Here is a 26,997-nt window from a genome sequence, read left to right as displayed (position 1 = left end):
ATGACCACTATGAAGATAATAGAATTCAGAGGGAGCGGGGACTTTGACATATGATGCACCCCGAAGTACCGACAGGAAAATTGCTGTTAAAAACGCTTCCTGTCTGGACTGTGACAAACTGCAGCAGCAAGAAGAATTGATCTGAAGATTAAAAACTAACTGACAGCAACCCTGACTTTATCCGGTACGATACCTTAACAAACTTTTCATCCTTGATGGTCAGAAGCTCCATGTATTTACATTGAACCAGTGCTTTTGCTGCCACAGACAGGAGTTAAGATGCAACCTCTTGTTTCTGATGTGACTGCTTCATATCTGCCTTCCACCCTAAACTCCACGTCGGCTGTGATGCAGTTGATAAATGTAGCATATCATTCATTCAAAAATAACTCATTGCCTCCGAACATAATTTAGCCAGCGATTACTTGGCACTTGCTTATGTAATTGGGGAAACAACTGAGCTGTACTGAAGTGTAATTTCTAGCCAGCGACAGGAGACATTGATGGTATGGCGCATTTGTGAACACAGATGTTAACCAGGTTCTGAGTTTCCTCCAAGCCTTTAGTTGTTACTCTAAGATCTTTTATTCTGTGTTGTGCTTCCAGAATCATCTTAGCTGGATTCCCAGATCGATGTAGAGCAGATTCAACTCAATTTGTCAGCTTTTTCTGATAAATATCCAAACTGTATGAGACTACTTTCTTCTGAAATGTTTCTTTTTCAAGCCATAGTTCACACAAGTAGATACTTCATATAAATAGCAAGCTAGACTGTGTTCGTTTATTATATAAAGATACCTAAAAGCAGTTTTTAACCCACAACTCTACACTTGATTTACTGATTAGGCCTAAGTTTGCTAACAAGGTTTTGGTGATTTTCTCATTAGCCTATGGGTTTGTATGCTTTTTCTGACCTACAATACTGATATCAATATAGAGAAGAACAATACAATGATTTATGTGTTATTAGTGGAAGCACAATGTACTTTATTTATAAATAAATGCAGATTACTTCCAAATGGCCCACTTAGCCTTTGTTTTCCACTACAAATACAATAAAATATTATTATGCTATTTCATTATTTCCTTATTAAACCAAATTGACACACTTTGATTTGCAAAAATATACTGCAATGACTATTTCAGGACGCTTGTTAATGAAGTGGTGCCAAATCAGCCATCACCTGAGAGCATAAATCCATAAAAGATGTCCTTTATCTGCTGTATACGTTTATTGATGCTGGAAAAAGTAATCAAATTATGTAACTCTGGGTAAAAAGGTAAGGATGCCAAGCCAGCAAATTTGTAATGTTTTTTAACCAGACGCTGATCGACGTAATACAATCACCGTCAAAACCGTTTTTTAAGTATTGCTTTCCACTCATCAGCTCCTTATGATTCTAAAACTCCACTGATTGGTTGAAAGTAAACGTGGCACCAAAATCCATGAGAGACACAGCAGCGAGAGTGCAGCACAGAGTGGCTTTGAGCTACACTTTAGACAGAGAATGAGATATAATTACTATCAACTGTCCTTCAGCTGCCCACATGGGGTCAATTCTCTGACATCCTAATCATTATAAGCTGCCCTGTTATGATTGTCCACGGAGAACAGCTGTTTTGATTGTGCTTCTTCCCCCCCCCACACATCAATCCACTTAGCAGAACTTCACAGGATGCTTCTTTCTTTTTTTTTTTGTTACTTTAAGTAATAGCAAACATTGTGGCGAATACTGGCTGATAACGAATCCAAAGAAGGAAGCACAGGTAGTATAGAAATTGTTTGACCGGAGCACCTGGTCAGCAGGTGGAGCTAAAATGCTGTGGATCTCAGGTAGGCCTATAGGCTATATATACATTAAACCAGTGAGAGGCACATTCAAGGAAACGCATTCCTTTCAACCAAGGTCAACTTCCAACATCATTAATTATCACTTTATCACCTTTACCAGCATGCATTGCTAAAGTCATGCCCTCGCCCAAATGGTGAGCTAAAAATGAGAAGCATCACACCAGTGACTGAAAATTGGATCCATTTGAGAAAAAAAAGAACCTATCTGATCTTAGACAGCTTTTGTCCTGTATTTCACCATCAGCTCTGGAAAGTGATGTCAACCCCACTTCAAAAGGTTCCTTTGATGCTTATCATCAGCCTTGACTCATTGGTAGCAAGCTACTCCAGAGATATATTCCATGAAAGAAATATAACAAATCATATAACTGAGCACTTTACCCAAATGAAAAATAAGTGAGCTACTCGGAGTTATTTTAAGCCTTCACAAATTAGCATATGTTTATTATTGAAAAGGCAAAATCTGTTTTTCAATTTTACCCTGAAGCTAAAAAACACACTATGACACAAGAATGTGTGCAAAAATAAATGACTATAGCTATAAAAGATAACGCCTCTAACAGTAGTGCAAATGAACACAGCAGGGATAGCCTTATCAATTCAATATTTATCCCAAAGCCTGTTTCTGCTTGTTGCCTGTGTAAGACTTGGATGGACGGGAGAATAAATGCGTATTTATATCTGTTCAGTGAACACTTACAGATTGTTGTGACTGCCTGAGGGGAGAAGTTCAAATTCAGGTAGAGTACAGCACATGAGAGGGATCTGAAATGATTCACCTTGCCTGTTTTAATAAAAAAACAATGAACCAAACAGAGGGCTGCTGCCTCACAATAATGACCTTGGTCGTCTCTTGACTGATCAGCATTTCAGTGTCAGTGGAACCATGTAGACATGTGTTGCGATTACATAACAGCATGGACAGATCAATGGTATAACGACATGTAATTTGATTTGTTTTGACGTATGTGAGAAGATGCATGATGCAAAAGCTAAAATGACATGTGCAAATGATGATTGGTTTAGTGCCTGCTAGACTATCTGAACCAGTAGCGATTGTCACTGTAAATCAATTTTATGTCGCTGGATTACAAATAGGTATTATGCTGGTATAATTCATATTCTGCTGCAGTGTCAGCTTCTCTGCGTGTTAGCACGATGACTCACCAATGAAGTTAAGGTAGCCTTCTCCACCCAGACCATGTGTGATTAGCCGGATCATCTTGTGCAGCTGAATGCCACGGTTGATGATAGGATTCATGGGAATCAGAGAGCTCATGTTGGTGTACATCTCCTTGTCCATCAGCCAGAAGGCCAGAGTCTTATCACCGACCAGAGCCTGAAAACGCAAGTTATATTTCATTATTCACACCCCAGATAATACCCACTCTGTAAAGTAAGACGGTGCAGAAAAGCTTACCTGGTCGTGACTTTCTGCATAGGCGATGCACTTCTCTCCATATCGTCTGTTGGTCAGTGTGTGGGTGATGTTGCCTATGTTCCAGTCCTCATCCTTTAACTCCTTCAGGATCTTCACAGTGACAGAGAGGGGTTATTGAAAAAGGGTATGATAGATGTGTAGCTGAGAGATCTATTCAGGCTCTGATGGATGCCTAAAGCTCAGTATTTCAGTTCTGGCAGTCTTTCTACCTTTCTTAAGTTTTCTCTGGGTTACACTTCTTTCTCAGATCAATCTCTGTTTTGACATCTCTATATCCGCACCGTGAGTTATGTCTACCTTTGAATGGTGGTAATGGAGTTTTTAATAACTTCACTACAGCCCATGGGTAGTAAGGCATCAGCTCTCCCCACCTGAGATGGGCAAGGTCAGAGCCTCTCATCCAAACGGAGGGATTCAACAATAAATCCAACCATGGAATCAATGCCCCTCTGCTGGCCTGCCTACATGCACACTTCCTGCCAAAGGAGTCATTTCCAGAGGTCGGAAGGAAACAGGGGGTCAGTAAAGCAAGTATCCAAAGCACATCTTCCCACACAGTGCTGCTGTACAGCCACACTGACTGCTCCTAATCACTAAAAGTTACACAAAAAATAATAGCAGAGGCTCGAGTAAAAAATAACCTTTTGTGCTGCAGTGTGGTCAGAGATGATTTAATAAACAAGAGAGATGCTAGAGAGTCACAGTACTGGTATCATTTCTAAACAGGAAAAAAAAAAACAAGAGTTTATGCCCTCCAAGAACCCTTGGCAATAGACTTGCAGCCTGTCTGAGCAGTGGGGGGAGTTGGCAAACCCATTTCAGTGACGGGCTGAAGTCTGCTCGGTGGAATTGGCAGTGACAGCTGATTGACATGTCAGGAAACCTTTATATTACTCTACAGAGCCATAATCCTCTGAGTAAAGAGAGTAAATTGTGCCGATCAATATGTCTGAGATGAACTGGCTGGTCCACCTAAATAGAGGCTATCCCGCTCTATATATCACCATCTGTTCACAATCACTCTTTCTCACCTTAGCCTTGTGTGGCCATATTAGTCATTGCCAATGCCACCAAAAAAACTCAGCAGAGCACTTATCATCTACATGAAGGACCTTAATGCACTTCTTCCTCAGATCCTCAAACTGAGCCTGGCTGGTAATTCCTTGGCTCAAGATGAATTTCAAAGCAGATCGGGCCTCTAATGATGCACCCACCTACTGTATTTTTTGTAAATGAGAAAAAGCTATTTGATTTATTAAACATTATCATCTATTTCTTGGTGTTTTAACTGTTAATTTTTTTCTTTAGTCTTGAATATTGAACATTACAGAGAAATGCAAAATGTTACGGAGGGAAGGAAACTACAGGAGCTTATACAAAGTCTCCTGCTCCCATACACAATATAGGTAACAATTTGAACAATGTTAAATTTTGAATACAAGGTAAAAATGAAGCATGTTATTTGGCATTATTCTTAGAAATATAGCTTTATATTTAATGATACCGTTAATAAAGAGAAAAAAAACTACGCAAAAAAAAAAGAGGATGAAAAACATCAGGGATTATCACAGGGATGCAAGCACGTATACATGAATACAAGTGGGAGAAGTATAACAATGTCAACTTCCGAAATACATTTCTTAATAATAAAGGCAGATTGGTCATAGCCTCTTGTTCCAATTCTCAAGACACGTCTGAATGAAAAGCCATCTTGTTAGAAATGATGGTTTGGTAGCACTATACACTATAATACAAAGCTTAAATATGAATTTCACCCCTACGGCTAAACCTAGCAGGCAACACCAGCTGGAAATAAATAAATCCTCCATAGACTGGTTTCTTCAGCTCCAATATAAAAACTAAACAACTGAATCTACAGGAAATACCCCAGAGATCCGTCTGGCTGCCTCCACATCCACGTACAATCAGACATTTTACACTTCCTTATGAATCATTACAATTCAATTCAACCGCAAAAGTGGTCTGGGAGCAATTAATCTGGGAGTGGGACTGTCGGAGCGGAGACAGGAGTGAATGGGTTGACGACTTCCCTACCACCAGCTCACCCACATCAGCCCCGACCAGCCGAGCTTCCTGGCACCACTGACACTCCACTTCATCAATGATAATGAGCAGTGCACAAATCTTACTTTACAAGCCTGCTGTCAGGAGCCAACCAGAGTGCCCAGATTAATTAGGCAGAGCCAGAAATAAAATTTAAAAAAAGGAAAAAAAAATCTCTCAGTGCAGGATGAGGTCATCTCGCTGCCACTGATTCAAGAGCCTCTCCAACACCATCACATGGCGCTGGGAAGGACCCGGTGGCAGAGATGAGTTTAGTGCAAAGCTCTTGTTTTACATTTGGTGGCTGGCCCGAGCATCATGCCTCTCCTGTCTCTGCAAACACATCCGCCGGGAGTGCGTTTGCGTTGCTATGGGGACGTGCTCTCTTCACACGTCAGGCTTCGACCCTGGAGGTGAGCGATGAGCGAAGGTGTGTGGTCCTCAGCCCCATGGATCACAATATTGTCTTGCCATCTTTTTATTTTCACAGTTTGAGAAATTAACGAACTTTCAGCCCACAGAAATGTCTCCGCCGTGGGCTTTCACTCAGCTGAAAGGCTCTCCTTGGCTCACCTCGCAGTTTTTCCTGTTGAGACCCCTGTGAAAGAAACCCAGCGCCGCAAGTTAACACCACACAAGGGTGGCCTGAGAGTGCAATTAGCTAATAAAATGAAGCAAACCGGAGCTGAAATTCTGCTGCTATTAAAGCACGCAAGCAGAGAGTGACACTGGCAGAGGGGGTCAAAGAGAGTGGGCTCCCTTTAAAGGCGGGCGATGAAACTGCTGACATGTTTACATAAACAAGCCGAGGTCCGTCTCTGCTTGCCAGCGGCCTCAAATTTTTTTTATTTTTTTAATAAAAAAGTCACGTTAATTGAAAGTGTTTCTGCTATGATGGACAGAGCAAAGTATGTGAACTAGAAATTGATTTTTTCCCTGGAACTTAATAAGAAGAGAGCTGTGCAGACTGATATTTTCATTCAATTAAAATAAATGGAGGAACAGAAACAAAAATTGGGACAATTGACTCAGAGGTCATTCAAGTTGAACAGCTGAGGGAAGCAGTTGGATGCCGGAGAATTCTCTGCATCACCTTCTTTTATCCAAGCTGCTACCATGGAGCCCTCTACCTCCTCTGCCTCTAATTGTTTCAATTACATCTCAATCTATTGTAGCTGGAGGGAAGGGTGCTTGTTAAATTAGAGGGCTTTTGTAACATTATCCATTAGGAGTGACAGCATTTTATGGTCATAATCAGATCAAATCATCCAAACTTGTGCTGTGCGCCTTATCTGGTCTTCTCATTAGGATATCTTAATTTTTCACAGTCTGTTGGTCCTAACAGCCTTCTGCAGCCAGTAAATGAGTCATATCAATCAGTCATGCTGAGGACGAAAGGCAGCGTGAGGGCCCAGCCGAGGAACTGAGAGAAATTCAATCGTGCACACATGTGAATCTATAAATAAGCTCACAGCTCTGTTGCTCTGTCTTTGTCTCTCTTTCCTTCTGTTTCTTGCTGCCCGTCTGTCTCTCTCCCTCTGTCTATCTTCCTGAATGCCTGTCCTCCCCACTCCATATCTCCTTCTCTGCAACACACACCTCACTGGAGGCTCCACTTCAGTCCATTCAAATCCCTCCCTAATTGACACTCTGTGAGGAGAGGCAAGGCTAGCCCTGAGTGCACTTCACTGACTATACCAAGGCATGTTCATATGAATGCTTCCCTGCACAGAAATACAAGAATTTCACTGCTCACTTGCTCTCCTCCGGCTTCAAGTCTCCTCAGGGGAGGCAACAAATTTAATTGAAAAAATGCAACCAAAAGAAGTATCTAAACAAATATTGCATTGCCAGCAATATTGTTTGGAAAGTAAAAGCAGCAACAACCTCTCTGGAGGCGTCCCGAGGATAATCCTGTGAAACCTCGGCGGAGCAGCACTGCCTGCCGCACAGCTCACGCTAGTATCACCGAGGAAGGTCAAGTCTGGGACTATCTCTCTCTCACCCTCCTCCTTTCCTTCCTCTTCCCATCCCTTCTCCTCCCTCCATCCTCGCCACTGAGTAAAACCCACTGCTGTGAGAGACAGACTTGATTAACGATGCATTGACTTCCCCCATCGAGAAACACAAGAAACCGTAGCGCAAGAGGATGCATGCGGTGCCGAGGTCACACACTCATGCTTTGCTTTTTCACCAAAATATGAGTAAATATAACTTTCAGTGTAGACAAGCGGACAAAAAGGAAGAAAGAAAAAAAAAAGCTTTACATGAATCTTACAAGAGACAACGTCTGTTTGTATTCTGTAAAAGGTATTTTCCTTCAATTGTAAGAAAAGGTCTGAGCATGCACACACACACACACACACACACACACACACACTCAGACAGGACAGAAAATATTCCACATCCATCCGCCAGCCAACCCAAACAGCCAGACGCTTCCCCTGAGATAACCTGCTGTCTGTTTCTGCCCCTACAAATGTACTTTCTCAAGTAATATTTGCTGATTTCATAAAAACACTGCCGCATACTGACAATAAATAGGGAGTGGTTTCATTATTACAGGATGTCAAGAAAATAAATTATGAGTTATGTACTGATCTCGAGTACTGTAAATTTATCCAAGTTCTCCAGTGGAGCAACATACTGCTGCTAGACAAGACTCAAAGAAAGCTTTCTAAGAGACAGTCTGGTCGTGTGCTTTAGGTTGATGCCCTCAGAAACAGCAGGAAAATAAGCATTTCAGATAAACAAATGCATAACAACATTTATTTCTGTCTCTGGATGGACGGCTGGGCACGCATACACTTTCTCTGTGCTACTTGGCACCGACGTTATACAGTTATGGACTTTCATACCTGATGGCGGAACAGTTATAAACAATGTTTTCCCACTGTGGGCCATTAAGTACTTTCACAGTGGCAGTTTGGGCTGAAGTGGCGAGCTAAAGGGTGCTTCAGCAGTTGTTGTGGAAGAACTGAGAACATTTGGTGGCCGTAATTTCCCATCCAGTCTGAAGCAGCGTTGGGCGGCAACACATCGACGGCTTGTGTTATCACTTTTGCTAGTAATGGCTGTTAATAAAAAGCACGATTTTAGGAGTAATATTAAATATTTCAGTTGGTTTTGTGGAAAAATTCAAGTTAGTGTTTTTGTCATTGTGGCTTTATCAGCATGTTAAAAATATAAACAGCAAAAGCCGCAGTAAACAACATATATAGATATAAAATACAGTTCTTTTTGTATCGGAACCAGACTGGAAGCTGCTCAGCATTGTATCCTTCAGCAGGCATTTCTCTGTAAGTTTTTGTGTTTAAATGTACACATTAGTTACCTTTTATCTGGAGGACAGCAGAGCAAAGAGTTGCACTTTATGCTGTGTAGCAAACCTGACAGTAACCTTCAAGGAAACATGGAAAACCTTAAAACGTCTGACAGAAGGCAATAAAACTGGCTTACTCAACAGGACATTTTCCCACAGGACCTCACTCTTCCACACAATAGTTTTTTTTTTCATATTACAGTACAGTCAAAGCTAAGATGAATGTGAAAAACAAAAGGCAATGTGGATAACATACTAGGTGATTTCTATTCTACTACAAGAACATGAATAGTAGAACGAAAATTAAAACTATAAAAAAGAACAGCCTGTACTGAAATGACAATATGGATATGGTAACGATGCAATTTGAAAGAGAAATAAAATTAACACACATTTTTCATATTCTAATTACATTTTCTGTTTCAGCTTGTCTATTTCTATTTTTCAAAGTCACATTTCACCTTTAGCCAGACCACAAATTTTATAGACCTATATGCCAAAACTCATCTCAAGAGATTTTATGATTTTGTTGACATTTTTGCACTGAAGAAAATAAGCACAGAAGTGAACAGATTTCTAATAGAGACACAAATTATCTCAGATGTGTTTAGCAAGATCATCTCTGCATGTTTGTCATATTTCAGATAAAAAAACTGATTTTGGCTTGACATCTGCTGAGGTCATTCACAAAATCCAGATCTTAGAACCATCATGCCAGTGCGAATTTATTCATGGAAACTCCATCATTTTAATTTAAAAAACAATATTTTTTGGATTTCTTCATAGCTTACTGGTTCTAATTTTAGATGACCATAATTGACTCTTTTCTTCTTTAATTCACTGTAGCTGAAATTATCTTTTTTTTCCTCTGACAATGAACAGAGTGTGATAAACCTGAAGGGATGAGCTTTTTCTTTTTTCTTGTGATAGTACAGTTTCTGATCTTTAACTATTCAGACTGTCTGACTGGTTGTAAAAAAAAAAATAAAAAAAAAATCAACAGAGCACTGAATTCAAGCTGGAAAAAATAACCTTTGCTTTGACATCATATAAAGCTACCCCAAGGACAGAAGTTTCAGAGTGAATAATGAATAAAGTGAAATGTAAAGGTGACTGTCAGCTTATTCAAAGCTCGACTTAAGAAAAAAAAAAACATCACAAAAGAAATTTCCACCTGGATCAGTGACTGGATGACCTTCATGTTAACATTATTAAATCTCATTTTTTTTCCCGCTCACATAAAAATATTTTATGTGAGCATGGCGTATTCATTATGCATGAATAAGTCAAACGCTTTTATTTTCAATAACAATTATGTCACTTCCATCACTTATTCATGGCTCTGTGTTCGGATGGATAAATAATGACCTTCACACTTGCACAGCAGGTAGGATTAAGGATGGGTAAAAAAGAAAAAAATAAATTAGCACTGCTTTAGAAAAAGGAAAAAAGACCTTCCTCAGCTTCAGAAAAACCCCGTAGTGCAGACTCTCTTGTCTGAAAGAAACTTTAGACCATTTTCTCCACAACAGCCAGAAAAATCATGTGAAGTGTTTACATTTACTAGTGTGTCTCATTGCAAATGTGACATCATGGTTTGAGAGAATACATTTCATCATGATTTAAATCTTTTTTAGGCCTGAAAATCAGAAACCTACATTTGGTATTTAATGTTTGTAGCCTCTTTTGAAACAGAAACTGATCATTAGAAGCTTCAGAGAGATGGTCTTTATCACAGGGCTCATCTACTGCATTGCAATTAGGCTCATTGTGCAGGCATCTGTAGCATTTTTTGTCATCAGGTGTATTGGACAAGAACTGTGTTCCACTTTTAGTGGGCTCCTATATTTCAGTTGAGTTGTACCGGCTTCCCTTATGCATGTTGCATCTGGTTTGTGGATGTATAAAATCTCCTTGTCCATTCAAATTACAACAGAGCGCAACAGTGTGCAAGTTTCTTTAAAGGCTCAAAAGCTTAGCAATAAGCTCAGCTTTACCACAAGGCTGTTCCTAACAAGCCCTGCCACTCCCTTTGTCTTTCATCCCTGTTTTGAAACGCTTCCACTTTTCTGTCTATTTGTGGCAGAAGTTTCTGTGTGAGCAGAGGCCTGCAGCACCTGCAAATGTGGCTGGGGAGAAAAACAAAACCCAAAAGGCACAAAAAGAGGCAGATTTGAAAAGCAAGTAAATCACCCTACCTGGATCCACTTGTCAGGAATAGCCATCGCCAGCCGGTAATCAAAACCAAGTCCTCCCTCCTCCACTGGTCTGCAGAGAGCAGGCATCCCTGACACATCCTGCACAGAAGTCTCCCTGTTTAATATCACATTTTCTCTTTGTGTGCACAGGTTTCTTTCCCAGTCAGCCAAGATCACATCAATACATCTCCACAGCTCACATGTTAAGGCTGTGAGATCCCTGTACCACAGGCTAAAAAAGAGTGGCATCCCATTTCCTTTTGCATTACTTCTTAATTACAGCAATGAATACATAAGTAAGCGGTGCCTAACTAATAAGTTCTTCTAATTAATGATAGCTGTGGGCAGTGTCATTGCAAAGAAAGTGGATGCTGTGCGGTGGAGTGTGTATTTACCTCTGCAACAGTGATGCAGTCGGGATAAAGCGTATGAAGAATGTGATTGGCAAGCATCAGGTAAACCAAAGAGTCCTCATCCACCTGTAGGCCAAAGTATTCGCTGTAGTCCCCTGAGAAGCCTGAGCCTGAAGAGTAAAACACCCACACAGTGAACACTCATCATGTTTTCCAAACTTCTAAAATTCTTCAGTCCTCAGATTTTTTGTAACTGGTGCCACTGTTTTATCCTTTTTACATATTTCTTAACTCTCCTTAATAGTAAGTAAGAAATGCAATCTTTAGGGATAACGTTCAGGCTTGTTCAAGATAGAAACTAGCACAGACACACCTTTAGCATTTCCTAAATATTTAAAAACATTTATAATAACATAATATATTATTCCAGACTGCGTGATGTGTTACTGAAAGTCACTTTCCTGTATTTCTGTCTTCAGGACTCAAACTGATAGTCATAATATTTGCTTTTTAACAAACAGTGGCGAACTCGGTTTTCAAATCGCATCTTTTTGTGTAACTAGATTGGAAGTTGTTTTTTAAGGGGGGCGTTGGGTGTTTGTCTGTGTGCACTCAGGAGGCCACAAATGTGCTCACTGTGTTTTCTTCCAACAAAACAATTGCAAAGCTGCATTTTTAATATGTTTACATCTGTGTGAACATTAAATCTTTTCAGTCTTCTTTTGCTGGCACATTGCTATGTATCCTGCAGATTATGTCAATCAAACACTATAGTAACTGTTTTTTTTTTTTTTTATCTGTAGTCATGCAACACATTTTGACTCTCAACTTAAAAAAATACCTGGACAATGCTTTTTCTTTTTTAACCCTGAATCTAATTAACACTTTCAAATTAAGACGCAGGCTTATTCATGAGGAAACATTTACACTGTTGTGGTCTTTTTAACGCAAACATGATTTAGTGATAAGAATTTTTAACAGATGCTGCATGTATAAAAATAACATTTTTATACATGCAGTATCCGTTTCAATTATTCTTTAACCCTCAGGAGTCTGTGGTGCATACTGCACTGTGAGTTACAAAGGAAAGCAGCCTGACAGGCTTTACACTCTCTACCCCCGTGCTGCAATGCAAAGCGCACACTAACCAGCCTTACCGATGCCATGGTGATGGTACAGCATGGAGGTAACGCCATCAAATCTGAATCCGTCAAAGCGGTACTCCTCCATCCACCAGCGCAGGTTTGACAGCAGGAAACGCAGCACTTCCCAGCTGGAAAAAAAACACACAAACAGGCAGACACACACACACACACACACACACACACACACACACACACATCCAAGGTCAGATAAATAAGAAGCTGTGAATTATTCACACATCTCATCATGCACTTTGGGCACCAGAGATTAATTTTCACCGCTACAGGACATTCACATATTGATAACCAAAGCTCCATTATGTTGGAGATGGAGCGTCAGTGACAGCAGACAGTGTTTTCATTAACTACACTGGAGAGGGGATGGTGTCTTTCACATATCCAGTTGTCAGGATGAGAAATCAGTGGCTTACAGTCCATAGCGAAGTTTTCCGATTTCCATCAGATCACTTGCATGACCACTGGGCAAGAGTTTTGTACGGCCAGGCCCATCCCTGTGTATTTGAACTGATAGGATTTCATGCCACACTTGGGTAAACAAACACCGTGCAGGGGAATTGAGTTCCCTCTCCTGAGGATGAGATAAATCACACACTTCTACTCACTTTGGCTTCATCTTCGACCTATGCCGAGCTCCTCTGTCCTACAAGCTAGAGGGCAAATGCTGCAGAACACAAATACTTGCAACCAATAAACTATGTGAATTTGAAAGCGTACGTTGCGTTTGTTGTGTAGCCCACGGTGTGCTACAAAGGATGCAAATGCTCGCCGTGCCTGCTGGCTGGACTGCGTTGGTGGAGGCTGGAGGAGGTGGATTCCATAAACGGCCCCAGTCCCCGTTCCTAACTGGGAGAGTCATCTGGTTCTGAACAGCCACTCAAGGCAAAGTACACTACGCACCTCAACTCTTCACCATTCGGCGGCGCGTTGCCATGGAAACGTCAGTTGAAACTCAATATTTGGTCGTCTCTGTGCAGCGTGCGTAATGAGCATCAAATGAAACACTGTACACACGGATGTCGCGCTGGAAAGCAGCAGCGGGGCACCAAGGATCTGAGACGAATGACACATTCATGACACTGATTAAATGTGAACCGCTGCCTCTGCTTAGCCTGGAATCCTCAACTCAGATGTTCTCTGTGTACTCGGCTCCAACAATGGTTGTAATGATGTGTTGCTGTATATTACAATACACAGGAACCTAATTTTTTTTTCCTATTTTTGTGATAAATTAGTATCCATCGTATGTCTTTGAAGTACTTTGGTGACTTTTTTTTATCCAAGCAGACATTTCACAAAATATCATTTCAGTTCCTGAGCTTCACACTAAGCTTCTTCTGAAATAGCATGTTATTCGTGAAATGGCTGGCAGCACTGCAGGCCCATATAAGAAGCTACTGAAGAAGCTCCTCCACCACTGCGATGGCATTTTATCTGTGTTAGAGGTTCATGTACTTTTTTGGATGAGTGAACCACATAACCTGAAAAAATAAATTGCAAGGCTAAATTCTTAGTAATTTCAATTAATTAATGCATTCATGTAATGCATTAATTATATCTACAGTAATGGTTTACTAGCCTGATTAATATCCTAAATTACAAAAGTTACAGACTGATTTTTATTTTTTCCAGCGCAAATGCCACACTGAGGGGCAGTTCAATATTTTTTGCCTGAATGATGCAATTTTATCACGTCAAAAAACTGGCCAAGCAGTGAGGAGACCCAGATTCACGCTTCAACAACACTTCAGTAACATCTCAAACTGAAAAATTCCACCCGAATACAAGACAACTTTTGTTCTAAATAACACATTCTCGTACCAAAGATTCATGCCTTGAACGCTTAATGCTGAGGATTACATCCTCTACGGCATAAGACAAAATCCCAGATTCTGTTGGCCAAGAAAGCCATGACACAAACTACATTTAAATGCACTCCCTTCTGTGCTCGGTTCCTCAGGGATGACCGACACCAGCGCTGTTTGACAGGTGTGAAGCTGCATGTTACATCGGCGCTTCCTCCTTCCCTAGAGGAAGAGCACAAGGGAGCCTGGTATGATCCGATATAGCAGCCTGGCTGGGTGGTCACGCAGACCCTGTGATAAATAGATTAGGTCCTCCACTCCACTGCGCAGAGCCAACAAAGGCTCAGACACAATGTATCCTCATGGGATGGAGATAATAGCCAGTGAGAGCCAGAGGCCCAAGATGAAACCATACTGCCACATTAGGACCCACAATGCCATTCATCATCAAGTCCAATTACAGTGAGAAAGTTAGATCTCTGTACCCGATGCAATACACAGCTTACCTATGCAGTTCAATGAAGTTATCACTCGGTCTGCAGTGTTAATACAAAAGCAAATTGCATATTACGCTGGCCTCATACTAAAGCTCTGCAATGACAGCGAAACCTGGTTAGGGAGCACTAACAGAGTAAAGCTCTAATATTGCTGCTTGTAGAGTAAGATAAGGTAATCCATCATGTGTGTCGCTGTTCTACCTGCGAGCGCACACCGCTACAAAAGTCACCACAAGTCAATTCAGACAAAAACAGACTTTTTCTTCCGCGCCAGCTTCATGTTTGGTTGCTCCTCATCAGAGCTCACTTCCTCCTCGAGCTGACCATAACTGCGAGCCATATTTAGGTTCTGCTTGGAGCCAAGCAGATATCAAAACATGCTGTGTTTCCACAAGTCAATTTTGCATAAGGGGTCACGGCAACTTGTCATAATGGCAGAGAGAAAGATTTAAGTCCCTGTTTCCACAACATCACAGGTAAGCTACAGATAAGACCAAATAAATTTAAGAAGCTGACAGGTCATTCCACAAGAAGTGTGACGCCGAAACGACGACACCAGACAGCCTGATGGATGGCGTGCATTTGTTGGACCAAAAAGGACAAATGAGGTGCCTCATTTAACGCATTTCAAAGCTTTTCTACAATCCCTGAAGCTGGCGCAGGACAGAGACATTGGCAGGTGTGTCAACGGCAATAAATTCACACTTCTTTGGTTGAAGCTTGATTTATTTGTTCAGTCATTAAATTTTTCATTCATCTTTTGTATACGTTCAACAAACGCAGCAAAAACTCAATGCCTGGAGGATACGACTACTACTGAGACTAAAAGTAGAATTTTAGTCATATTTGCACGTATCCTTTCATCAAATAAGCCGCAGTCCAGTAAAACACAGTTCAATTAGCCAAGCTCTGTGCGTGTCTTGAAATGCAAATACGCTCTGTGTGCTGGACTGCAAAAAAATACATCTTTATACTTTGTACCACATTGTTAGCAGCTCTTCCAGCCGTCTGGTAATACTGGCTGCCGTGCTGAGTAAACTCTCATCTAGAGGCCTGACAGACTGTCCCTGTATTGCGGTGCTTTGTGTTAGATATCTGCCGTTTGTCTGGCATTCTTTATGCTGCCTGGCAACTAGCTGCTCTTGCTTGGCATTCTGAGAGGGATATTCCGCTGCCTGAGAGACTGTTTGTATGTTTAGCAACCTGTAATTAGTATCACTTTGTACTGTCTTTCAGGAATCAATGCAGTCTGTCAAGCCAATTCTACCCCTTTGGAGTTTTTTCCAGTGGACCACATTTTTGTAGTGGCAGGATATTCAGAAGGTGCATGTTCCTATGAATAATCACTTAAGTTATTCAAAAAGTGTGACCATTCTGACAAAGAAACCATGTAAATTACTGGCATTTCTCCCCTCAAAAAACACAGTTACATAGCCAGTTAGCTGTCAAACAGCAGCCAGCCTTGAGGGAAGGTGCAGCCGTGTAGGCTTTGCTCAGGGAATAAACAGCACCTAGGGTTGGTGAAGTCAAACATAACAGGACATGAGCTGCAGCACACACCAGTTATTTAGCAATAGTTAGTATGGGATGCAGAGACATTACAAAAGTGTAGCTCAGTGCAGCTGTAAATGAAATGGTCATATTGCGAAGCTTTGCAACCTTTTAATACGGAGAAAATAACCCTGTCTCAGCATCACAGAAAAGTGCAATTCTAACAGAGCAAATGACTACTATAACTTGATTTGCATGATGTTAACACTTACAGTGTCTTTCAAACTGTCAAATGTCTCTTCAATCTACAAACTGCACTTTTATAAAAAATGGGGTTTTAAGAGCTACATTATTCATTTTGATCGCACAAAAAAACAACCCCTGATTGATGAAAGAAAACTCTTTGCACATATTACTGCCGTGAATTTTTCCCCCCTATTTTTCAGATACTTTTAAGGAGCTTATGGGCATGAAGGTGCAGAGCTGCTATGTTCCTACCCACTGGCTCCATCCAGCACCTAGTGGAAGCACTGCAGGCTGCTCCAACAAGCCACCATGCACACCTACAGCTAAGCTGAGCTCATTAGCTGAAGCTCACCAGAGGGGAAAAAACTGCTTTTCCACTTGCTGTGTGACTTGATGGGGCAGAGGGGGAAAAAAAACTCATGGGTGCTAAATACTAAAATGACTGAATTTGGACTGAGCTGATTTTTCAAGTGTGAGTTTATTGATTGATCAGATGGTGCCCAGGTCCTAACTGTCAGCCAAAGCTGGTCCAAATATGTAAAAACATGAATTCTTCAGGGGGGAGACAGAGATTCTGTTTCTTCTGTGATGGTTTCTGCTCTGGTACTTTAAAATAAAAGCATGCCATTTATCGGCAGGGTGATTCTTTGCTTCCCCACATGTCTTCCCTTGTGTATGGTTCTGCTAGAATTTCACAATTTAAAGCATGTTTAGCTGGCAACAACTGAAAACTGATTTCACAGTGTCAAAAATCATCCTTAAGAGAAAATTGCATCATTTCTTATGTGGCTGCTTTTATTGCCTAAGAGTTGGGGTTCCATGGATTAAAAACATATATTGATCAGTTATTTAGATCATACATTAAATAACCTAAGTTGTTTTATTTTACCTTACTCGGGCTCTAATATTGCAGAATACACTTAAAATCCAAGCAGTGCTAATCTCGTTTACTAAATGTCTATAAGCCATCTATTGTCCCCATTATTTAGGATTTAGGAGCACAGAGACACAGAACGATTCACAGAAACACCAATATACTTCCCCAAATCAAACATCATTAACAAATATTTGAACAGAACAAAAACACACACATATAGAATAATCTCGGTCCTCAAACACAGGACCGATCTCTCAGCACGAGAACATGGAGAAGAGTTAAAAAGCATTTTCAAAAGCCTGGCCCTGGGCCTATTTTTCATATCTTAAGAATTCACACAAAGATTGATGTAAAATGGATGCAAATGATCCTGCGAGAGGTGGGGGGATTACAGAACAAGCCCACATCAAGCTCCTCAGAACTCTCACTGCTCACTTTTGAAATCCCTGATCTGCAAAAAGGCTTGGCTTCTCTGTCTGCCAGCCCCCCTACGTCCCGAACCACAGGCTCCATTCACCCGGTCACCGTGTCAAGGTGACTTTGGCGTCTTTGAAAAGGTTTTTGAAGGAAACAGTGACCAGTGACTAGTGCAGATATTCTTTAGTTAGATTCTGCTCATCACACCGAGAGCAGATGAGTGCTGAGTACATTCACATAAACTCTACATCCTGAGAGTGATTAAATATAATGTTTCAAGGACGTTTGCAACTTTAAGTTTCTAGCAAAAGGCTCCAGCAAAGATGTGTCATGTTTTTGTCCAATGAAGCTTCAACAAAGGTGCATTCAAATCACATAGTGGGGAACGAGCTACATCGATATCCTTGAAAAACAGGAATGTATGCCTCAAATGTATATCCAGTGCTGCAATGCAAGTGCTTCAAATATTTTTTTATAGTATTAATTCAACTGAATAAGCAGAAATACAAACTTTTTTTTTTTTGGAAAGAAATGCTGAAAAATCCAGCGGGTGCATGTGTCCTTACATGGTTTTAATGCTACTCAGTCTTTATACCATCAAGTTGGTATTCAGCAACCGTAAAACCACTTCTAGCATTTCTACAGCCTGGAACCAATGTTTGCAAAGCCAGACGTTCTTAATACTGAATGCAGACACATTTGACTCAGAGGCAACTCAAGTTAACAAATTGGATAGCAGGCATCTATCTAAACAGCATTCTCTCCGGACTGTGTTGAATGTTTTATGAGGAAAAGCTGAAGTGGAATGCATACAACAACAAAATAAAAAAAAAAAAAAGAGGGGCTCTTTGATAAAGATGCAGAAGTGGAAGCCAAGAGGAAGGGGCCGCAGCGAGAACAATGCATGTCTGCTTGGGCGGCTTGTAGGCTGTCAGTCAGCTTCTGTCAACCTAATAAGAACATCATGGTCGGACGGTGATGGCTGATAGCGAGGCTGCTTGATTAGAAACAGCCTGCGTTTCACACTAGGTTCACATCTAGCCTCTGAGGTTCATTTCCTTCCAAAGAGAGTAACAGAAAGCTTGACACAAACGACATGTCCAAACATCCTGTGAGAGGCAAAGAAGACAAATGAACTGTGTATGACATTGCAGAGCTCCTTTGGGCTTTTACAAATGACTCCTCATATACCTCCCAGTCGCGGCATATGTCTGCACCATGTCTAATGAGTGCTTCTGATATGAGGAGGGTTCAATAACTAATGAAAGAAGAACCTTGTTCTCTTATTATAGCCCCCATGCCTGCCACTAAGCCTTGTATAATGTATTGAAAATGGCTACACACTGACACACACTTATTAAAAGCGAGTTCAAAAAGGCATTTGATAGACTCAACGGTGCCTGTTCCTCTTTAATGTGTGCTGGGATCGTTTTCTGGGTACAGAGGCAAGAGAGACAGCTAATTAACAGGGCCTACAATAACACCAATCAATAGTTTTGGTGTAAACTGAGCACCAGCAGAGACGGGAAAACAGCCTGCCGATTTATGGCCTTTTATGTTGTTGTTTTTTTTTTTCTCCCACCACTTTTGCGATTAGCTGAAAATATGAGCATTTTCAAATCCTGCCAACACTGTAGTATCAATTTATTATTCATAATGCATTAAAATTCAACACCTGCCCGGCCAAATGTATAAAAGGTAAAAAAGATCATTAGAGGACGCTTACATTTACCATGAATAGCCCACTCTGCACCTCAGGTATATCAGATTAACAGTGCACCTGACTGCATGGCCATTTGCCCATAGATGTAATCTGTCATTTTTTGCAATCATGTCTTGCTTTTGACCTTCAGCACATCATTCCATATCAGATAATGTGGGAAAATATAAAGAGCGGTATGTCAGCTCCCACTTGGCCTCATTTATCAGTCTGTTAAAATGTTGCTTATACATTTTCATTTTTAAATTCTGAAGTCCTAAAGTCCACAGGGCTCATCTATCAACCTTGTTTTCAAATGTAAACATTTATATATCTGATGTAGCCGGGGCAGGTTTGAAATATATTTCTTGAATTTAATATCACATGTTACATTTAAATGCAGCTCTTCATCTTCAAGCTGGAGCGTAATTGAGGAGCTGAAACTGCAGTAATCAATGGACTTGCTTTTATATCCCGCAAAAAGGCTCAGAAAAAAAGGTGATGTTGGATTTAATTACATTAAAATTATAGCAGCATAAAGTCAAAGAAAAAAGTAAAGAAGTCCCACTGTGCTGGCTAAATGCTACTAATAATGAAAGTAATTGTAAAGCAGGTACATTTTCACTTCTACTGCACACCAGCAAGTAATTCTGATTTAATTACAGAGTACATGCTCTTTAAGGCTCTCACAACTAAAAAAAAAAACTTCAAAATCACCTGCTAAAGATGTAATGACACAAATATGAAGATGAGGTTTTCTCACTAACAGTGGATCTCAGTACCTGGAGTAGTTGAAGAGGCGGCTGTCCCACAGTTTGTGCTCCCCTCTGGGTGGAGAATGAAAGTAACAAGAGTTGGAGCCGTCGAAGTGATTCAGGCCGTCCTCCGTGTTCTTGGAGGCGTGACTGTGAACGACGTCCAGCAGCACCACGATGCCCATAGAATGAGCCACATCGATCAGCTCCTTCAGCTCATCCGGGGTACCATAGCGACTGCAAATGCACACACACACACTTAAATCACTTTACCACATTCTGGTTCCATTCCACACATTTTCAGTTTTGTGGCTGAAACTTAACTCTGATGTACCCTGAAATATTTAGGTTTTTTTCAAAATGTAGAAGAAGGTATGTGGGCCTCATAATTACACTAATTAAAGAAAAGCCAATACACACTGATCAGCCACAACATTAAAACCACCAGTGACATGTTCAGCCGTGATCATCTATTACAGTGCAATGTTCTCCTGGGAAACCTTGCATCTTGGCAAATGCAACCCATCTAAAAAATATTTTAAACAAAGCACACACCCACAGCAAACAAAACCCTAACCCTAAATTTAGTTGTTTTTTTTAAATTACACTTTAAAAAAGAACATGAAGGAATTTGGGCCTCGTAATCACACTAATTAAAGAACAGCTAATACTCACCGATCAGACACAACATTAAAACCACTGACAGTTGAAGCATATAACATTGAGCATTGCCTTGCAGTGCTCTGTTCCCAGCAGAACAGAGGACTTGTTCTGCTGGGAACAGAACACTTGGTAATTTTGTGGATGCTACTCTGACAAGCACCATCCATCCATCCATTATCTGTATAATAATCTATCGCAAGGCTACACAGAGACAAACAAACATTTTAATATTATGGCTGATCAGCTTACATGCACAAACAGAGGCTTATGTATACACACATTCTTTTTTTCCGCCAAAGATCTAAAACATACTTTGTGTGTTATTTCAATTCTCCTTACAAAAAGACCTATAAGTCAAACACTAATACCTCACCATGAGGCTGGATCTTGCAACAACAGGCCTGTTTAAGAGCAAGTGCAATCGCATGCACTGAATTCATATTTTCAGTAAAATGCTTGCGATTCAAAGCACCATTCAGCAGTACAATATTTCACACAATATAATGCAGTCACCTTGTCCAGTCATTTGTCTGAAGTACAACCAGTATAACCACACTGTCAAGAGGGCTTACAAAGATTTTTTGTATTCTGTATTATAACTTCTCTATAGTCCTTTAATACCATCTGAAGGTTCAGTGAAAAAAAGACACTCACAGGACACTCTGAAAACCACAACTGTATGTATGCATACACATTTCCATATACAAACACACTCATATATCACTGCATACATTCCAATAACATCCCGTCTGTCCTTCCAGCTATCACTCCATCAGCTTCCTTGCAAAACAGGGCACATAGTGGCAGGATTACCTCGCTTCCCGGTATTCAACCACTAAGGTTTAAAATGACACTGAGAGATCAATCAAGGGTGAAATTACAATATATACCTTACACTTTATGGCATATTCTCTAGTCTAAGCAAGGAAAGGAGGATCTCAGAAAGAAGATAAAGACTCGGACTAGTCCACCTTTATCTGTGACTCCCCTCCACTCTCTGGATTAACAGGAAATGTATTTACAGAGAGATTATTGCTGGTGTCAGGCTTCCTAACCTTGATTTGAGGTGACTGAGTTGAATAGGAAGCCGCTCACCCAGTTTGTTTTCAATGACAGAGTGAAGTTACTTATTCAACCCCTTCAAATAAACGCCAAATACATTTGAAACAGGTCACAACTAATTTTAAACAACAGATTCCACATGGAGCAGGACAAATGGTGTAAATTAAAGTTATAACCCATAAAATTTCAGTCCTAGCTGTTTCGAAATCACCTATGGCCAAACCAACTTTGGGTAAAGCAGACTAAAGATGACAAGTAGTGATGTTGTCCAGTATGGAAATACTGAACTAAATGATCACATTTTAACTTTAAGTTATGTGAAATTAACAAATGTAACAGTTTTTGTTTCCCACATTGCATCTAGTATGAGTATGCACTGTTTCCTGTAAATGTTCTATATAGTGATGTAATTACAAAATTTTCAAACATTTAAACTGCTATTGCTGACCTGATACAGATGATAAGAATTATATATAGACATACATATATATATACACACATATATACACATATATATACATATACATATACACACACACACACACACACACATATATATATATATATATATATATATATATATATATATATATATATATATATATATATATATATATATATATATATATATATATATATATATATATATATATCTTAATCTGAAATTGAAAAGTATTTACCTGGAAGCAGCAAAGAAACTCGTAATCTGATATCCAAAGCTTGCATAGTAGGCGTGTTCCATGACTGCCATCAGCTGAATGCAGTTGTAACCTGAATGAAGACAGCAGAAAATTTTGAATAACAAAGCATTATTATGTTTCAAAATTAATCTCCACTTCATGTTTTAAAGCTTGCCAGATTATAGAACTAATTGTGTGTCACTGGTGTAAATATAATTCAGATAATAGCTGTGGGTAAACCACTAAATTATGCATTATTGTAAAATACATGCTAGACATACATATGTATTCTGTGTTACTTGACATTCTGCTGCTCCTTTGTTAATAAGAACATTACATCCCATGTATTCAGAAAGCATCATTCACCCCTTTTCTCTTTTTGTATGATTCATCTTAATAAATCCCTGCTGTTTGGATTTTATCCCAGATATTAGTTAAAAATGGAAATAAGTCTTACAAAGTGTGCGCTTTGGCACAGTATGTGAAACTTTTCAGAATACTTTAAAATATTTAGTGAAAAAACTCTATTTTGGGATTTGTTTGTCCACATTAATTTGGTAGCAAAGCATGTGAAAACCTTCAACACTTGATACTGTTTGACCTGTGTCAGTCATGCTTTTATATATGAGCTCCAGGCATTTCCTTTTTCTTACAAGCTCTAGTATCCTAAAGACAAGCTGTGGCAACAGGGAAACACCAGCTATCAGAGTCAGGAGGTCATGTACAGCATTTCAAAACGACCTACGAAAACTGCCTCTATGAATAAGAGAACAACAGGCTTTTAAACTGCCACTGAGCACTCCAGAGGGAGGCCCTGCGGTTTTCCACTGTTGTATCGAGCAGATTTATTTATATATATCTTTTCAGGCGAGAGAGAAAGCGAGAGAAAAAAAAAAACTTTGCCTTCTGAAGGAGTGTGACAAAGCACTGGGGTGAGAGGAAGTTTCTCTTTTTTATATTTATATACTCTCTTTCAGTCAAGAAAATGAAATGGCAGGCAAAGGCAGCCGTCACTAGAGACGCGGAGTTTAGCCTCCTGGAGAATCCTATTGTGCAGAATCCCTCAGCTGCTGCAGGTAGATTCTTTGACAGCATTTACTCTGGCAGTTTCCTTACCCACTAAACAGGATGACACGACCAAGAAAACAGCATTTATCACATTTCTCCTGGTTTGCCGTGCCAGTCATATCTGTGCCTTTTAATAACGTCAGTGCAGCAGGCTGTGTTTGAACGCAAAATAACGCCACATCACACATGAGCAGAGTCGAACGGAGACACGGATCAGTTCCATGAGATTAAAGTCATATTTGACTATCACTCGTTATTATAAAGTTGAGTTTTAATAACACATCACAGTTAATTAGCCACACGTGCGATGAGACAATGTTTACAAGCAAAAAACAAGTGATTTTTTTCTTTTGAGAGTAACTGTTTTTAATTTGCGCTTCAAACAGCAAGATAGACTCAGTCCTTTACTGCTAAAATTTAGTCATGAGTGGAAGAAGGTAATGTATGATATTGTGCATTTAGGGAAGAAGTTGCATTTTGATTTCTGTTATCAGAATAACAGTTTCTCAAAGAGGAAAATCTGGTAAAATCGAAAGTAATACATTTTGTGGTAGAGCAACAGGCAGGCTAACTTTGCCAAAGCTGTACAGATATTTAATTAATTCAAGTCTTGAGGTTTGTTTTGATGTGCAAACCATTTCAGAGGTAGAGTAACCCTCCTTTGTTTCATTATCTACCTCTTTCTCCTTCACAAAAACCTCATTTCAAGATGATTTCAATTTGTTTATTTCACTTTGTCTGTCTGTTGTCCTTTATTTCGCTCATTTTGTCTGTTTATTTAGTAGAGACAATGCAAATAAATTAATACAGCAAGTAAATACGTTGGATTCTGGACAAACGTGCTACCAAATACTTGTAGTTCCAGCACAGATGACAAAAATATGTGATACAAATATATAATAGACAAGCGCCAGTATACAGATGAAAACACACAAGAAGCAAAAGATAATATCCATTATGTCACGGTTTAAGTCACTGTTTGACATGGGTCTTGTAGAGCAACCCCGTATTTTAAGTGTTAGCCTATTTCCATGCATATTTCCTTCACGGACAGCCCAGTTTGTCCAAATGTAGCATCTTTGTTTCATGTATTCAGTTAAAGGAGGTAGGACAAACTAATGCAAACTCATAAAACAAATGCAAATGTGGAAAATTCTCAAAGTTCCACAGAATATATTAATGCAAAACGTATCAATATGTTGTTTCCTTGTTAAAAAAAAAAAAAAAACTAATTTCCAAATGATTAGATCAAATGTTTTACAGCTGCATTAACAGTCACAACCACTAGATGAATAGCTGTTTAGTTTCATCCGACAGAATTGAAGGACATTAAAATCGCATACTTCTGTTGACAGAATTACAAGTAAGGCTGGGCAGCGCAGCACATTTACTGACCTAAAGACATTATAAATCTTTTGCCGATCCAAGCTCACTCATATTAAAATATTTAATATCTAAACTGTCATGTATAATTAAACTGAGAATATCTGCAACAGCCGACCATCCAATCAGTCCAGACACACAAAATCTGTGAGGACTGAATTAATCAGAAGTGAGTCAGCATCAGAAATGGAACATAAGAATGTGTAAAAACAGGTCAATTTATTAGAATCATCTTAATTTTGATGACTTGTCATGAAAGAAGTGTGAGGTCTTATCCTGTAGGTCTACTTATTTGTTTTACTGATGAAATATGATGCAGGAAAATGTTGTTTTTTTCTCCTCTACTGGCCTGCCTGAGTCATGATCACGGAAATGGGAACAAGTTGTCAGTTTTGGAGCCAAAACTGCTGTGTGGTGCTACTTGTGCTGTGGAGCCCGCTTTACAAAACACTGCCCAACGGTCAGCGATCCCTTTAGGTCACGCCAGTAAACAGGATGTTGACTTGCTGATGTGGTTTTATGCAGAGGGAGTGTGACAGGCCTGCCACTGAAAACACTGCTGCTGGACCAACAGTGGCTCTCAGCATCATGGTGTGTGCTACGTTATGGACCAGTGTTGACAGAGACACTGGCAGCCACAGACATGCAAAAGCAACCAAAAAAAACCCCTCAACTATTGTTTTCCATAGTTGGCACAGAGTTGACATGTATGGGGGTAGATACACAACCACCATCTTAATGCTTCACTTCCACTCCGCTCTTGGCAAGAGAAGACACAAAACGCTCTCGAGTTGAATCAAAAAACGCTCTGACTGACACTTAGATGAAGAGGATCACAGCCAGATGATTGCTGTGCACTTTTAACAGATTTCAGCAGGCAACAACATAAGAGGCAGGGCAAAAAGGAAGAGAATAATATCATGGATGTAATGTTTTCTCACGTCTTACCCAAGTCTTTTATGCGAGGCAGCACGTTGTTTGTGAAGTTGGTGTACGAGGCGATCTTTCCCTCCGGTGAAGCGATGCCCACGTGAGCCTCGTATATTCTCAGGCTCGTAGGCTTTGCTGGTCGAGGGTGAACTTGCTGTCAAGTGGACGGAAAATCATGACATAGTCTGGCACTTTTCTCCCTAAAAACTGCTAATTGAGCAAATCATGAAGCATAAAGTCAAAGACAAAGTGCGGGTTTCATGCACCAATATCTTACCGCAGGGACCGATAATAGCGCTACACGTGTTTAATATTAAAATAACTATGATTCACTGCGTCCCTCTTACACAACAACAGAGGAATTAGTTTTATACATAGCACACATTTCTTGATGGCTACCCACCAGGCCTCGTCAGCCCACCATTTGAAGTGCATGATTGAGCCACTTGTAAATAAAACAAATATACTGCCAGTAAGTGGGCTCCCCTAATTAAAATGGCACCAAATAACAAGCAATAAAGAAAGCAAGGTGGCCTTTAACAGCCTCTTATTGTTTAGCTTGTTCGCTCTCAGGCTAAGCACAACAAGTAGCACTGAGACGGACTCAGACCCTCTCAAATCAGCAGAATGGAGCCCCAGCGGTAAGAATAGCCACAACAGCTTCACAAATGAGATGCAAGGATGATTTAAAATGAAACAGTTTGTTCAGCTGGAAGGACCAGAACATGGGAAGCTATTTTAGGAGCTGAGCAAACTCAACATGCCATAGTTTTACTGGCACATCATCAGTCCATGAAAGCTGCACTGAGTGAAGCTTTTACCAATTACTTGTCATCGTTTTAAAAAGGACTAGCTTATTAGCTAGCCAATTTACATTTCAATTTTCATCTCCCATCTCCCAACATTTGTTAAATTTGCTTGTGCTAAAAGACACCGATCATCACTGTCTGCATTTAACAAGATTCTCCCGCAATACTAACAACTCAGAAAATGCTTCCAGACATTAAAAAAAAGAATTTTCTACATGTTTGCAC

The 26,997-nt window shown here is 40.0% G+C and overlaps 1 protein-coding gene across 1 annotated transcript in view; it reads right to left on the bottom strand.

Moving 5' to 3' along the window:
• The window catches only part of gbe1b (glucan (1,4-alpha-), branching enzyme 1b), a 76,137-nt gene that overhangs the window by 33,771 nt on the left and 15,369 nt on the right, over positions 1 to 26,997 (bottom strand). Inside the window, exons 5-12 of the mRNA XM_055012182.1 lie at positions 25,982 to 26,117; positions 22,583 to 22,673; positions 20,205 to 20,414; positions 12,388 to 12,503; positions 11,273 to 11,400; positions 10,878 to 10,976; positions 3,273 to 3,383; positions 3,020 to 3,191 (exon numbers count right to left, since the gene is read on the bottom strand). Coding sequence (XP_054868157.1) covers positions 3,020 to 3,191; positions 3,273 to 3,383; positions 10,878 to 10,976; positions 11,273 to 11,400; positions 12,388 to 12,503; positions 20,205 to 20,414; positions 22,583 to 22,673; positions 25,982 to 26,117 — 1,063 coding nt within the window. The remainder of the gene's footprint in view (positions 1 to 3,019; positions 3,192 to 3,272; positions 3,384 to 10,877; positions 10,977 to 11,272; positions 11,401 to 12,387; positions 12,504 to 20,204; positions 20,415 to 22,582; positions 22,674 to 25,981; positions 26,118 to 26,997) is intronic.

This window comes from Amphiprion ocellaris, chromosome 7, assembly GCF_022539595.1.
Source record: "Amphiprion ocellaris isolate individual 3 ecotype Okinawa chromosome 7, ASM2253959v1, whole genome shotgun sequence".
NCBI lineage: Eukaryota > Metazoa > Chordata > Actinopteri > Pomacentridae > Amphiprion > Amphiprion ocellaris.
Note: the sequence above shows the minus strand (reverse complement) of the source record. Positions and strands in the feature narration are given on the sequence as shown.